Genomic DNA, 15,159 nt, shown 5'->3' with positions numbered 1-15,159 from the left:
TGAGAAAATATTAGTTCTTTGTTGGGATTAAAGAAACGTGGGTTTAACAGATATTTATTTATCCAACACTAAGGCGTCATTCGGTCTTCGTATACATGCGATCTTCGTCATTCCTCATTTCGATGACATTCCACAATTATGGGCGGTCATTGTACATGTGTTACATGAAGCAAGTGCAGGAATTGTCTCCGACGTATGTAGACGAACTCCGTGTACTGCATATTTTGTTTCAGATCATATTTGCTATTAAATGCGTTTACCCCACTGCGCATACGTGCACAAGTCAGGCTTTATTGTGTTAACCATGTTAACGTGCACTTTGTCTTAACATCACCCCGTGAAGCATCCAGGTTCAGGACATCTGACGCTATAACCAGTATATTGATCAAACTCTGAACGACTCGTACAGATCTATAGCAGGAGATGCTGCTGCATAAACTGCGTTACAGTCAACACGGCACGAGTCGTACAGTACTGAATTTGTTTGGATTGTTCCCAGAGACTCGTGTGTGTGTTAGGTTGAGGATCGAGGTGTTTTCATTGCCAGTTGCCAGTTAGTCGCCGGTGTTGACATGATGTTGCTGTACCGCGTTGCTCTCGTCGTCACTGGAACTTTGCTAACTCCAGGTACACTGAGTGTTGGTGCTTGTAAACTAGTTCGACATGGTTCTTGACAATTTATGAAAGTTACATCAACTGTTTGTCACCTTGCCTTTATTGCGTGTCAGATTCCTCGAATAAGTGTTTTTGTGTCACTCTGTCCGTTCACTGTTGTTCAAGTAAGAAGTGAACACCCTGAAGCATTCTACTGCCCATCCCATCTTCACTCGCTTCTGTATGTCTGTACTGTTCTTCCCTGTGGCGCGAGGCAACGATTCAATAGTAGTTACAAATGTCTTACAAATGTTCTACATTTACATTTACATTTACATTTACATTTACATTTACATTTACATTTACATTTACATTTACATTCCAACGTAAAAAGGAATTGATCTCTGTTCTACTTCTCTGTGTACCTATGATCTCTACCACTTCTCTGTGTGTACCTATGATCTCTACCACTTCTCTGTGTGTACCGTGATCTCTAGCACTTTTCTGTGTGTACCATGATCTCTACCGCGGTTCTGTGTACAATGATCTTTTGTTGTGTTTAGTGTGTACCATGATCTCTACTACTGTTCTGCGTGTACCATGATCTCGAGCCTTGTTTTGTGTGTACCATGAGCTCTAGCATTGTTTAGTGTGTACCATGATATCTTGCCATGTTCAGTGTGTAGCATGATCTCTACTACTGCTCTGTAGGTACCACGAGCTCTACTACTGTTCTGTGTGTATCATGATCTCTAACACTGTTCTCTGCACCATGATCTCTAAAACGTTTTGTTTGTACCATGATCTTTAAAACTGTTCGGTATTATTATGATCTCTTGCATTGTTCAGTTTGTACAACTGTTCTGTGTGTATCACAGTCTCTGGTAACTTTCTGTGGGTACCGTGATCTCTAGCATTGTTCTGTGGGTACTATCATCTCTAGCACTTTTCTGTGGGTGACACGATCTCTACTACTATCCTGTGTGTACCATTATATTTACTACTGTTCTATGTGTGCCATCATCTCTAGCACTGTTTTATGTGCACCATGATCTCTAGCACTTTTCTGTGTGTACCATGATCTCTGTGGGGACCATGATCTCTGTGGGTACCATGATCTCAACTACTGTTCTGTGTGTACTATTATCTTTACTACTGTTCTATGTGTAGCACTGTTTTATGTGGGTACCATGATCTCTTCCATTGTTATGTGTGCATCGGTATCTCGACCACGGTTCCGTGTGTACCATCATGTCTGGTAACGTTCTGTGGATACCATGATCTCTAGTGTTGTTCTATGTATACCATGATCTCTACCATGGTTCTGTGTGTACCATGATCTCTAGCGCTGTTGTCTGTGTAGGACGCTCGCTTGTTATGTTTAGTGTGTACCATGATCTCTACTACTCTTCCGTGGATACCATGATTTCCACTGTTGCTCTGTGGGTACCATGATCTCTAGCACTGTTATGTGTGTACCATGATCTCTTGCATTGTTCAGTTTACACCATAAGCTCTACCATTGTTCAGTATGTACCATGATATATATACACTCATGTATAGACACATGTACAAATATGCATATTGTATGGTTATCAAATATCGTATGTGTGATAGCTATCATCCTAAACTTTCCGAAGTTTTACTTATACACTCTGTTATATCCTTGCCATAAGAGTTTACTTAGGCTTTTTAAAACTACTACATTATCCGTTGATAGAAAAGTTCTAAATTTGTACAGGTTCAGATTTTGATGACACTCATATTTAATTCGTAAATGTACAATTTACAAATTTTACAATGTACATTTGTTTACATTTTGGACATAAACATTTTGATTTACCTATTCCTAACTATCTCCCTCCATTATAGTTTAATCTTAACCTATTTACGCATGGGCTTTTAGATTTTCAGCAAATTTTGTGAGCTGGATTCTCTTGGCAAGCACTGAAAGGGATGAAGTGCCATTTTTAAAGTAAATAAATTAAAATTTTCCATACTTTTGTACACTGCGAAGGTGCGCTCCACAAAATGGGACAATGTGCAGATGAGTGAATTTAGATTAGGAAACATATTAGCCTTAGGTGGTGGAAGATCAACCTGTTACGTCTTAAAATTCACTCTTTTGTTTTTAAAAGCTTTAGTTGAATACAGCCAAACTGTTGGGGTTTTTTCCATATTAATCAATGTGCATAATAACAAATTGCAACCTGAACATTGTATGGACATTCTTGATCCCATGAAATGTTCTCTGATGAACTAAACATCATGGTTGATCCTTGTATCCTTAAGGCCTCCGCTGTTCCTCGCGTATGGAAACTATGGGTACAGGGTTATTTTACAATGTTAGGTAGGCACATCCACCCACACTGCCAGAGGAAGTGAAAGACCTTGGGAACTAAACGGTGTAAATCTCCTGTTTCTAGCATAAAGCACATTGTGTGTCAGTAAGAGGATTATTGGTTTCCGGACTAATCAATCACTGATCGTCCACGGTTTTGCAAACGCAGCTTGTTAGTGAAGTTTTTCGATGCATTGAAGGATCGGTATACTCACGTCCAGGTTAAGGAATTGTAGCAATGACGCCATGACGAAATCAAGCTACTGTCATAAATGCTAAAAAAAATTCTTCAGGAGTTTACACAATATTGGTATCAGTTCCTGCAGCAGTATCTTTATAGATATGTTTATAGAGTATGTTTATGAGCTTTATGAGTGAATGCAGTTTTACGCCACACTCAGCAATATTACAGCTATATGGCGGCGGTCTGTAAATAATCGAGTCGGGACCAGACACTCCAGTGATCAACAACATGAGCATTGATCTGCACAACTGGGAACCGATGACATGTGTCAACCAAGTCAACGAGCCTGACCACCTGATCCCGTTAGTCGCCTCTTAAGATAACCATAGTCACCTTTCATGGCAAGCATGGGTTGCTGAAGGCAACGGCCCCGGCCCTTCACGTTGTGTTGATAAGAAATCACTAACCTCTTTTTATAGCCGAAACATCACTGATCAATGTTGGAATTCTTTTGTGATTGGCCGAAAGGGTACAATTACGATTTTGATTGGTTGGCCAAGATCTGATATCTTTACTATTGGTTACTGATTGGACAAGCCGAAATGAATTTTTGGAGGGGTAGTCACGTGATCGTGACAGGATAATTACCTCGGCTTAATTATGGTTACTTAATGACAACATGCAATACACAGCTTCAATCATTGACCACGTGCAATTTGAACTTAGCACCTATCAGACTATACGACAAAAAGAAAATAAGTTGATTTATGACTCGCGCACCCGAGTCCCGTGTCTGCCACATTATGTAATTAGGCACGTGTGATACACATGACATGTTTTTATGTCTGTGGGTTGCAAACAAACCACATTCATTTTTTTCGGATGACTGGATCTGACGGAAACTGGTGCAAACTCTTGTCAGTTTCAACAGGGATACTCTATAACAGGGATTGGTCACTCGCTAGCTTTCCTTACCATTTGTACTAATTAACGTGTGCCTTGTCATGCTCCACTGCACACGTCGACTTGGTTTGTTCTCAGCGCAAATCGGCTGCGCTTAACAGTATTTCAACCAGTTTACTGTCGGAAACTATCGGCATCTCCCGGAGTAATACTCGGTAAATTGGAGTAGGCTCCCCTGAATGTTGTCACAACAAGCTGGTTACACTTCCTGTCGCCGAATGATGCATGTGTGGATTAATGAGAGGACTTGAGAATGTGTTTACACATTGCCTTGTTCAAAGACTCTCTGTTTATGTGACAATTTTGATACAGCGTTCGAAACGATCACCAGCCCAGAGGCCCAGCGTCGGTTGTTAATGTATCAGGCCAACAGTTTCAGTTATCTGCAGGCCCATGTGGTCTTCTGTCAATTAGATCTCATTTCTTTTCAACTAGCATCGTGCCCATAATTTGTATTAATGTTCAGGAATTATCCTTGATCCCTCATGTTAGGATAACTTCCAGTTTCACTTCATAGTATTATATATTCAGTGCCGCATAGGAATGTCAGCAGTCTATAACTAATGTAAACTTCTCTGTGCTCCATACACTTCACTAATGGATTTTGTAGGGACTGTGAAACTCTCTACAATGAAGACTATTTTGTTTTTATTGGTTTGATTTCAACAAAATGGCTATGCAGACTTTAAAGACTGCAAGTGGCAGCAAGCCCTGATGGCCAAATGGCAAACTAAAGGTTATTATGTTATTATATGTATTTGAAATGACCTGTTACACAATTAAAATGTCTCATTATGTTTCAGTGGTTTTCTGTTTGTGTGGAATGCTTAGGCTGCATAAAAATATGTTTCTCAGGCACATTCTTTTCAAAAGTGACGAGTAAGACTTTGATTTTTAATTTTTGATAGAAAAAATGTGACGAGGGAGGAACACATTTTTATTTATTTTTCCTTCAGGAATACAGTTTGGAAAGTCAAGCACATGTTAATGAGTTGTAGATTCAGTCACTCTCATTCTTACAGACACTCAGTCTATAATGGACAAATGGACGGTCGTGGCAAAGTCGAAATTATTTTTTTTAAGAGGGTAGTTAATGAAGATGACCAGATGTCTTCCTGCATGTGCGCAATTGCATGGATACTGACAGAATGTCAACTGACACAGTCACTCCCCCCTAAAAAACCAGAAAGTTTAAAACCATCACAAAGCGTTAAAACGTCCTTTGCAGTTTTGTCAAATATCAACAATAGTTTCAGAACTAAAACATTCAAGCATCAAAGGCATCTATGGCAGATTAGAACAGATCAGATATGTCATACCTCACACTTTCACCAGATAGAATATTCCCCTCAATACTTAGAGGTGTATTTGAAAGAAATGAATTTTAGGACGACTAAACACATTCAAACATTGGCTTGTAGTAATGAGTGATCAGATCAGATCAACGATATGTCATATTTTTCACACACATGAAATACTTGTGAATGTATACACCCTACCAATTATTTTTTTAATTCATAAAATCATCACTATTACTTCCAAACACCTCTCACCAGATGGAACTTTTTTCCCTAACAGAAATTAAAGGTGTGTGTGAAAGAAGTTTTTTGAGCAATAACTAGAAACACTCAAAAAATGCTGTGTAGTATTTCAATGGCGGATCAGAACAGATCAGCGAGATGACACGTTTTTCACACACCTCAAATAAATCCTAACAATATGTTTAGATTATCAAATTATAAATATTACCTGCAAACACCTTTCGGGTCATTGTATATTCCCCTCATAAATATTTAAGGTGCATGTGAAAGAGGTTTTGGAGCAATAACTAGAAACACTCAAAGTTATACTATTTCAATGGCGGATCAGAACAGATCCGCGAGATGGCACATTTTTCAACACCTCAAAAACACCCTACCAATTTTTTTTTAAATTATAAAATTAGCACTATTACTTCCAAACACCTTTCACTAGATGGTATGTTCCCCTAATGGAAATTAAAGGTGTATGTGAATGAAGTTTTTGAAGCTGAAACAAAAGCACTCAAACAACGCCGTGCAATATTTCAATGGCGGATCGGATCAGGTCGGCGAGATGGCACATATTACACACACCTCAAGTACGTCCTAACAATTTATTTTAGATTATGAAACTATCACTATTACCAGCAAACACCTTTCGCCTGATGGTAAATTCCCCTCATAAAAATTAAAGGTGTATGTGAAAGACGGTGTTGAGCAATATCTAGACACACTTCAAACAACGGCGTGTAGTATTTCAATGGCGCATCAGATCAGATCGGCGATCTGCCACATTTTTCACACACCCCAATTAAACCCCAACATGTTTTTAAGTCACAAAACTATCACTATTGCTTGCAGATACCTTTCAACTAAAGGTATAATTTCCTGCTAAAACATAAAGGAATGTGTGAAAGAAGCTTTTATTGACGAAACTCAGTCAATCTTCGCTGTGTACCGATAATTGAAGCCAGAGAGTTACAAGATGCCGACTTGAAACTTTACTACAAACATATTTTCTTATGCTGACACTAATTACAAATATGTGACTAGAACTGAAGTAACAGAACAGGTGACTTATGTTCTACGTGTAGGATCCGAGTTGTCACAACACTCAGCGAATGTAATCAGCTGTTGAAAATGAACCGAGCTCAATCTTTAATACTAAGCTGCCGCCATATTGTCTCCACTGGTCACGTGACAAAGCGAGACATACGTTCAGCGGTTTTTCGAGGAGTTTCCACTCCCCTCTCTATATAGGCTCCCTGGTTTCAAGTCCTGCTTTGTACTTGGACAGATTCCAGCCACCCAGTACTTTACCATCTCTATTGACATGATATTTGAATGGATCGAGCGCAAATTCAGAGAACATGTATTTTCCAAACCCAACATATCTATATACATTCTTCATGGATAACGACTTCTTTTAGTGTATATGATTTTGTTTGACAACAGTATATGAATCCATACTGAAACGACGCATCAAGTACACAAAAAGAAGTTGTTATCCATAAAGAATCTTACTTTCTTGTGACTGGCTATACTTCTAAAATGCCCATCAAACATCATCTTTCTGTACACACAATGAACCCTCAGCATGTCAGCAAATGAAACAGCCAATCGGAAGCCGTCGTTACACTTGAGTGCATATCCACCCGCTATGACTGGGTTCGATCTCAAAATATTGCACTTTGGAATCGCGATTGTACGCTTATAATTTTGTTTATTTGTTTTTTAAAAAGCAACAATGTATATTACATGTCATGAATAAGTGATAAATGTGTTTTAATTATGTTTGATTTTTTGGTTGCATGTGAACTTTAACAACTTCCTACAGCTGATGTCACCTGGCCGTGACAACAGTAGCTGGGCCTAATTAGCTTGGGGCTAAATAGACTGGATATATTACAGTTGTGGTCCGGATGTCTATACAGTGTGTCGTTAAGACATTTATTGGTGCAATAAAAATAACTTGAGCTTTAAGCTTGACATATGCATGTTCAGTGGTACATGGCCTCTATTAATTATCCATGCCAGATGCGTTACATCAGTTTGAGCCATGACATGAAGGCTAATTGAAGTGACATTTCATTATTAGCAACCTTTCAAAATGAATGTGAACTGTCACGCAAGTATATGCAACATACATACATACATACATACATACATACATACATACATACATACATACATACATACATACATACATACATACATACATACATACATACATACATACATACATACATACATACATACATACATACATACATACATACATACATACATACATATGAAGAATACAAAGATGAATTGTTCACTGTCACACTTCTGTCAATGGCATCATACACTCGCTTCTTGCAAAACATTCTACAAGTTCCTCTTCTCGTTTGGCTCAGTGTTTTGCATATACTACGACAACATTATGGTTATAATCTGTTGGTAGGAGGCTATTCACGATAGTTTGGTCAATATTTTAATAGCTGCCGAAGGTTGCCATTGTCAACACTGGAGTAAGCACTGGTCAGTTGTAATGTGTCCGACAGGATTGTATCTGATTCTGTACATTGCACATTGAAAGCCTTATGAAATGGACTATATGTATACAACGTGAGGCGCCACTCCTACGTTGTTGGATTGTAGGACAAAACCCCCTATGGACAAAACTCCCGTGGAACAAAATCCCTGGGACAAGAGCCCCTAATCACAAAAACGCACAAGGTCAAAAACCCCAAATGAAGACCTGTGGACAAAATCCCCAAACATGTTTTAACTACTGAGTGATTGGCTTAAGTGACATGTTTTATTAAATCAGTAATAGAGATCATAAGGGATAGAGATTAATAGGCATCGTTGATTAACTTTACCTTAGTATTTTGTTTATAAACATTATTGAGGATGAAACTTCATTACTGATTCGGATTAACTGACTTCAAGAGTATTTAAACCTTAATTAATCAACTTAGTATTTAGATTTGAGGCAGATTAGTGCTCAGATTGTTATGGACCCAGGTTGTCCATAGGAGGTTTTGTCAGCACACCCGTTCACGGTAGAACGACCGTATAACAACCTCAAAGAAATGGTGTTCGTATATGAAAAGTACCTTGTGCAGTCTGCTTGACTTTTGTTCAGGACACCCGTATGTTTCATTGTGAGTGTTTCCTTTTTTGGCATCTATTCATTGATTAATACAATAAAAATATGTGTTAATCCAGGCCATGGGTGTGATCATAAGCCTCTAGTATAAGAATATGTAATCAATATTTCGACGTTTGATATTGAATAAAGAATGGTATTCGGTTGCGAAAATAGACATTGTAGCCTTCGTTAATCTTTTAATTTCACCAAGCCAAAATAAGGAAAGCAAAGAAATTGAAACAAGTGAGCTAGATACTCAACATCAAGAATTCAATACTGTTACGTCGCTACTACAATCAATACAGTTTTGAAGCGTGTAAAAAGCACCCTGGCTATTACTTGTGAACATGCAGTTTTAATTGAAATGAGTTGCTTGATGAATTTGCACCAGGCCAATATGGCATCACTGGTAACACAAAGGCTGTTGCTGCCGATACTGCGACATCAAACCCGGCGTTTGTGTAACCTGTAATTAGACTAACAGAAATTAGGCAAATACATCAAGGAAAAGTAAATATATGCCAGCCTAGGAACAATATGGGGTTACAATAAGAATATGTACACCAATACACGTGTTGTACGAATAGCCTTGACCTCAGATGGAACGTAGCTGCCAAACGAATGATCGCTTCGAAATTCTAGAGTTATGAGCATGAAATGAGTATGAAGTTGTTGCCACAACGTTTTGTTTGTTTGTGTCAATAAATATATAATAAAACTAAACTGTTTCTGTTTTTCACTTGTTTAATAAAACCTCAAATATAATATTTTTTCTCAAACCAAGTTATCCCGAGTTATGTCCCTTTATGACCGTTCAGTAAACATCATGTCTAAACATTTTGCGTCTTATTCGACGAAGGTTGAATGCTGGTGTTTAAAGATAAGCTCTTTAAAACACCTTAAGGGTAATAAACTCGTCACACGGTATTTTGAAAGGGTTACTGGGCTGTAAGACCCTTGTAAACATGTTGCAGAAGCGAGAAATAACGCCAGTCGATGTTTATAAATATATCCCATACTGATAAATTATTTAAGATCAAATCTGCCTGTTAAATTTATAAACGAGTGCACTGAAACTGAAAGTCATTTTTTTCTCTATTTACGAACAGTTCTGGTTTCCAAACAAAACTGATTTTAGGTCGAACCTATTAGTTTGACGAATATTGTCTTCAAGAGCACATGAAAATAAGTAATCAGCAGTCTTCACAGTTATGGTCACAAGAACAAGATGATGTTGGGGACATAAATTTTTCATATTTGTGTGCATTAAGGTCCCTACATTCAAGTCGGAGACGAAAATGTATGATCTGACAAAATCTGCTACCGAAATTTAAGTCAAAGTTGCTGTAGATATTAGAATCGTTTGAATATACATTTTTGAATTTCGATAGGCACGTTAATTCTCTATGTTCAGTTGTTAATGAATTCCACAACTCAACGGTATCTGGAAGAAAGGACTTTGCATAATTTACAGATTTACATTTTACATTTACATAACATTTTTACATTTTACATTTACATTACATTTACAGTCTGAAGATTTGAATCATTGCACAGATTATAACCAAATACATCTGATACTCTAGGAGGAACAAGATTACTAAGATAGCTTGGAGTAGCGATATTAACTATTTTGTAAAACATAGCCATGTGGTGGGCGAGCTGGCTAAAGCCCCAGTCTAGTGACCCAGCGAGGTTAAGCTGCCGGGATCGAGCCCTCCTGTGACCGGGTGTAAAGACCTCGGAGTCATCTTTGCGTGCAGACTCTTTCCGTGTTGTCACAACCCCTAGTGTGCAATACACAACCCTGTGCACTTAAAAGAACCGTCGAATGCGTTGGTATATCACCAGATGGTGGCCGCAAGAATACATGCAAACACCTAGTTGCGGGTACAGCAACATACAGTAAACTTGGACAAAGTACTGTGACTATGTGTCCCAGTCCACCCAGCTGTAGATGGGTACCTAGTTAGGATGAGAGAGCCACAATAAATTCAGTGCGCCTAGTGGCAGCATGAGTTGTATACTTCCCAGGGAGTTGAAACTGATAATACGATCTGACGTTGAGTCGGACATCCAGTGATCGAGCGAAACGAATACCAGCGCCTTGAGCAAGCAATAGTTGCATGGATATGTACGCTATATAAATATCCTATGTTACAATTAAGAATAATAATTTGACTGCAATAATCAAAAACTGGTAATATGAACTGTTTATACGTGGATTCTAATGTCTACCGTTTTAAACGATATTTACAACTTCTTAGACAGCTCGCCATTCGTTGGTTTCACATTAATCTAAGACTCGGTGTGCGCATGCGCTGAGCTTGTAAAAATATCGACTGGCTAACTTCCGCTTTGGTCGTACGTTTACCGATAGTGTTAGGACACTGTAAAGAAAACGGTCAATCAAACCAAATATCTAGTTTTATGTCTATTACAACTTATTTTTATACTTGTATGCACTTGTATGCACCAAAGACCGGGAGTAGTAAAATAGCTTAATTTATGTCGATACGTTCTTGTATAAACATCTCACACCACCGTTCTGCCCGCACATCCCCTTGTCACAACTACCAAAACACACATTTCTGATGCAGCTACAACCAAAATTGGACATCAATAGCTGAAAATCATATGCAAATTGATGTATTTAGTTAGCTATGAATAGTTGTCACTCGTAAACAATCATTATTTTATCATTTTGTTTCGAGTGTATTTAAACGTACGACCAAAGCGGAACTTAGCCAGTAGATATTTTTACACGCTCTGCGCATGCGCACAGCGAGTCTGAAATTAATGTGAAACCAACGAATGGGTTGAAATATTTAGCATGTTCGTTAATGTGCTCCTTCCATGAGCAATCGTGCTGAACTATAAGGCCTAGATGTTCATGAGTGTGAACGGAATTTATGCCATTCATCGGAAGATTGAAGTTGGTTGCAATTTACGTGTAAAATCTATCTATATATATATAATGTATGTATTATTGTGAAGGAAGTGTCTTCCGGTGATGTACATACATGCATGTAGTGTTGTGAAGGTGCAGTCTTCCTGTGATGTATACATGTATGTAGTGTTGTGAAGGCGCTGTCTTCCTGTGATGTATACATGTATGTAGTGTTGTGAAGGCGCTGTCTTCCTGTGATGTATACATGCATATGGTGTTGTGAAGGTGCTGTCTTCCTGTGATGTATACATGCATATAGTGTTGTGAAGGTGCTGTCTTCCACTAATGGATGTGTTCCAGGACACGCCCTCGAAAACATCGCATTGTATTTGTGATGCATATGTATACATGTATGTAGTGTTGTGAAGGTGCTGTCTTCCTGTGATGTATACATGCATGTAGTGTTGTGAAGGTGCCGTCTTCCACTAATGGATGTGTTCCAGGACACGCCCTCGAAAACATCGCATTTGGGAAGCCAACACGCCAGAGTTCAACATGGCGGGACTTTGTCCCTGGTTACGGAGTGGACGGACATACCGGGCAGCATCTGTTTGTGGACAAGTGCACTCACACTAACGACACAGGCGAGAACCAGCCGTGGTGGGAGGTGGACCTCACTGCGGACTATACAGTGGAAAGCTTGAGGATCACCAACAGAGTGGACTGTTGCGGTAAGACACATACACTGATTGTGTTCAGCATAAACTGACTGGAAGGAAGTTAAAGCTACTACCTTCACAATATAATACCCGGTGCTATGCACATACCTCCAGCTTCCTGGGGCACTTATGAGGGGTGATATTGTCCACCATATCCATACAGGGCGGTTGGGTAGCCTAGTGGTTTAAGCGTTCACTTGTCTCGCCGAAGACCCGAATTCGATTCCCCATATGGGACCAATGTGTGAATCCCATTTTCTGGAGTCCCCCGCCGTGATATTGCTGGAATATTCCTAAAAGCGGCATAAAACTAAGCTCACTCAATCACTCACTCAATCACTCACTCAATCACTCACCCCATATCCACGATACATGAGTTCACTGGAAACATCCTTATCCTTAAGTCATCAGTTAACCGTAAACTCAAAGGCCACTGACTTCACTGAAGGGCACACGCATCTTCAAGTGATTACATGAGTCTGGAATCGCGCGGCTCTAGGAACATTTCAACCAGAAATGGAATCCACACATTATACAGATGTGAGGAATAGAATAGAATCGAATCTAGCAAACGCTTTGATCACCATGCAGCCGCACCTCCTCACATATACCTCCTGAATTACCAAAGTGTGTTATCCGGTTGCAGCTGCGAGATTGGCCAATTTCAATGTGAGTGTTAGCCATGATGTTGGCGGACATTACAAGCTCTGTTACTTCCACCAAGGGACATATGGCACAACCACCAAGTCCATCTTCTGCAGCCAAAACACTGCCGGACGCTATCTGAGGATTCAGCTGACAGGGTTTGAAAGACTGACACTGTGCGAGGTTGAGGTCTACGGAACACTCGGTACGGTGATAATAGTCTGTGTGTTGTTCTCTTACGTAGGGGTACGGGACTCTCGGTACGTAACATCAGTCTCCGCGTTGTACTCTGACGCAGGTTGAGAAGACTCTCGGTATGTAATAACAGTGTCTTTGTTGTACTGTGACGTAGTTAGCAGGGACTCTTGGTAAGTTTATATCAGTCTTCTGTGTTGTACTAGGTCGTAGGTAGAAAGAGCTCTCAGCATGTGATATAGGTCTCCGTGTTGTACTTTGACGTTGGTAGAAAAAGCTCTCGGTAAGTGATATCAGCCGTTGTGTTTGATGAGGTGGCAAACGCAATGCAACTGACAATGCTTATATGATGAGATGAAAGATTTGGTATGAGTGACAATGCTTGCTTGATGGGATGACAAACCTGGTATGCGATGTGAGCAATATCGCTTGTTTTGTGGTGTGTGGTGTGTTGTGTGTGGTGTAAGTGCCCTTGCTTGTTTGATGAGATAACAAGTGTGGTGTGTTTGAGTGACATTGCTTGTTTGATGAGATGACAGTCTTGGTATGCCTGATGCTTGTTTTCAATGAGATGAGAATCCTGCCATGAATGACAGATTGTTCATTATAAATACTGTTATTTGTTGCCATTACCTGCTGTACACTGAGAACTCGTGTGGTCGGTGGATCTACGATTCCATGCATTCACTCCCTTTGCTGTGTGAGGTTCCGAGATACTGTTTGTGTCAGCTTTCCTTGTGTGCCTGTCCCCACCTAACACAAAGTAACAAGGGTGATGTTTTATACGTTTGCATAAACAAACACCTACTTCCCACCCCTCACGGATTATAACCAATATCTGTTTCAGTGACATTGTCATCAACGCTTTCAAGCGCCTTTTTGTCCTCTTACTCATCATTGACGACAAATGAGTATGTGATGAGTTCACACGTGTTGTTATCGACGTCGGAGGTATTGAACACAGACACAGCTGGCACTGACATCTCCACGTTTGCAAGCCCCTCTTTGTTTGGCATCAATCTTTCCACCCTAGATGATGGAAGTCTCTCCGTCCCACACGACCACGCTCTCTCCAGCACGGACTCGCTGGATGTCACACAAACCAGTGTACAACTGAGTTCAGGGCCACGCCCTAATACAACATCACAAGCACTCGACAACATGTCGTCACTGTCACACAGCCATGTAACAGCTGTAGAGTTGTCCAGCTTTCAGAGCAGCCATTTCCAAACCAGCCACCCAACGGCGTCAATGACGGCTTCTGGAGATACATCTAGTACTGCAGCTATGTTGTCAACATCCACTGCTACGCTAGATTCGTCGGTGACTACTGCGAGCTGTCGGTGCCGATGCCAGACGTTCATCAAGCACGATCGTGAACTACTGGACGAACTGAGCACTGCAATCAAACAGAAGCTGATCATTCCAACCACGAATACTTCCAGTTACATTCGCAGAAAACGCAGCGCCGTAAATAAGAAACCAAGCGCCCAGTATATTGGCCTGTTCGGCATCATTATAATTTCGTTTGTGTCTACTTTAGTTGTTCTGCCAGACCTAATTAGCGTATTTCGATTTTTGTGCATGCCCCACGGAAGGAACAGATTACACGATGTATAACAACATCTTGAAGTAACAGGTGATCGTTTTCAGATGTCACCTTCTTGATTCTTGATGTGTTCTTGTTCCTTCATACTTTCGGAATATATTCTCACATCTTCATCAGGGTAACCTGATGGACCCGAACTACCTAACCCTGATGGACCTGAACCACGTGACCCTGATGGACCTGGACCACGTGACCCTGATGGACCTGAACCACGTGACCCTGATGGACCTGAACCACGTGACCCTGATAGACCCGAACTACTTAACCCTGATGCACCTGAACCATGTGACCCTGATGGAACTGAACCATGTTACCCTGAAGGAGGATGAATATATTCCGAAAGCGTCGTGTTCCTCATAA

At 40.1% G+C, this 15,159-nt stretch overlaps 1 protein-coding gene across 1 annotated transcript; it reads left to right on the top strand.

The window, feature by feature from the left end:
• The first annotated feature begins 575 nt into the window (after nt 1-575).
• LOC137273333 (fucolectin-like) lies at nt 576-15,159 on the top strand. The gene is made up of 4 exons (XM_067805931.1): nt 576-627; nt 12,135-12,362; nt 12,997-13,205; nt 14,917-15,159. The coding sequence occupies exons 1-4, from the start codon at nt 576-578 to the stop codon at nt 15,157-15,159; spliced, it is 732 nt and encodes a 243-aa protein (XP_067662032.1).

The sequence above is a fragment of the Haliotis asinina genome, chromosome 1, assembly GCF_037392515.1.
Source record: "Haliotis asinina isolate JCU_RB_2024 chromosome 1, JCU_Hal_asi_v2, whole genome shotgun sequence".
Classification (NCBI taxonomy): Eukaryota; Metazoa; Mollusca; class Gastropoda; order Lepetellida; family Haliotidae; genus Haliotis; species Haliotis asinina.
This window is presented reverse-complemented; position numbering and strand designations above follow the sequence as displayed.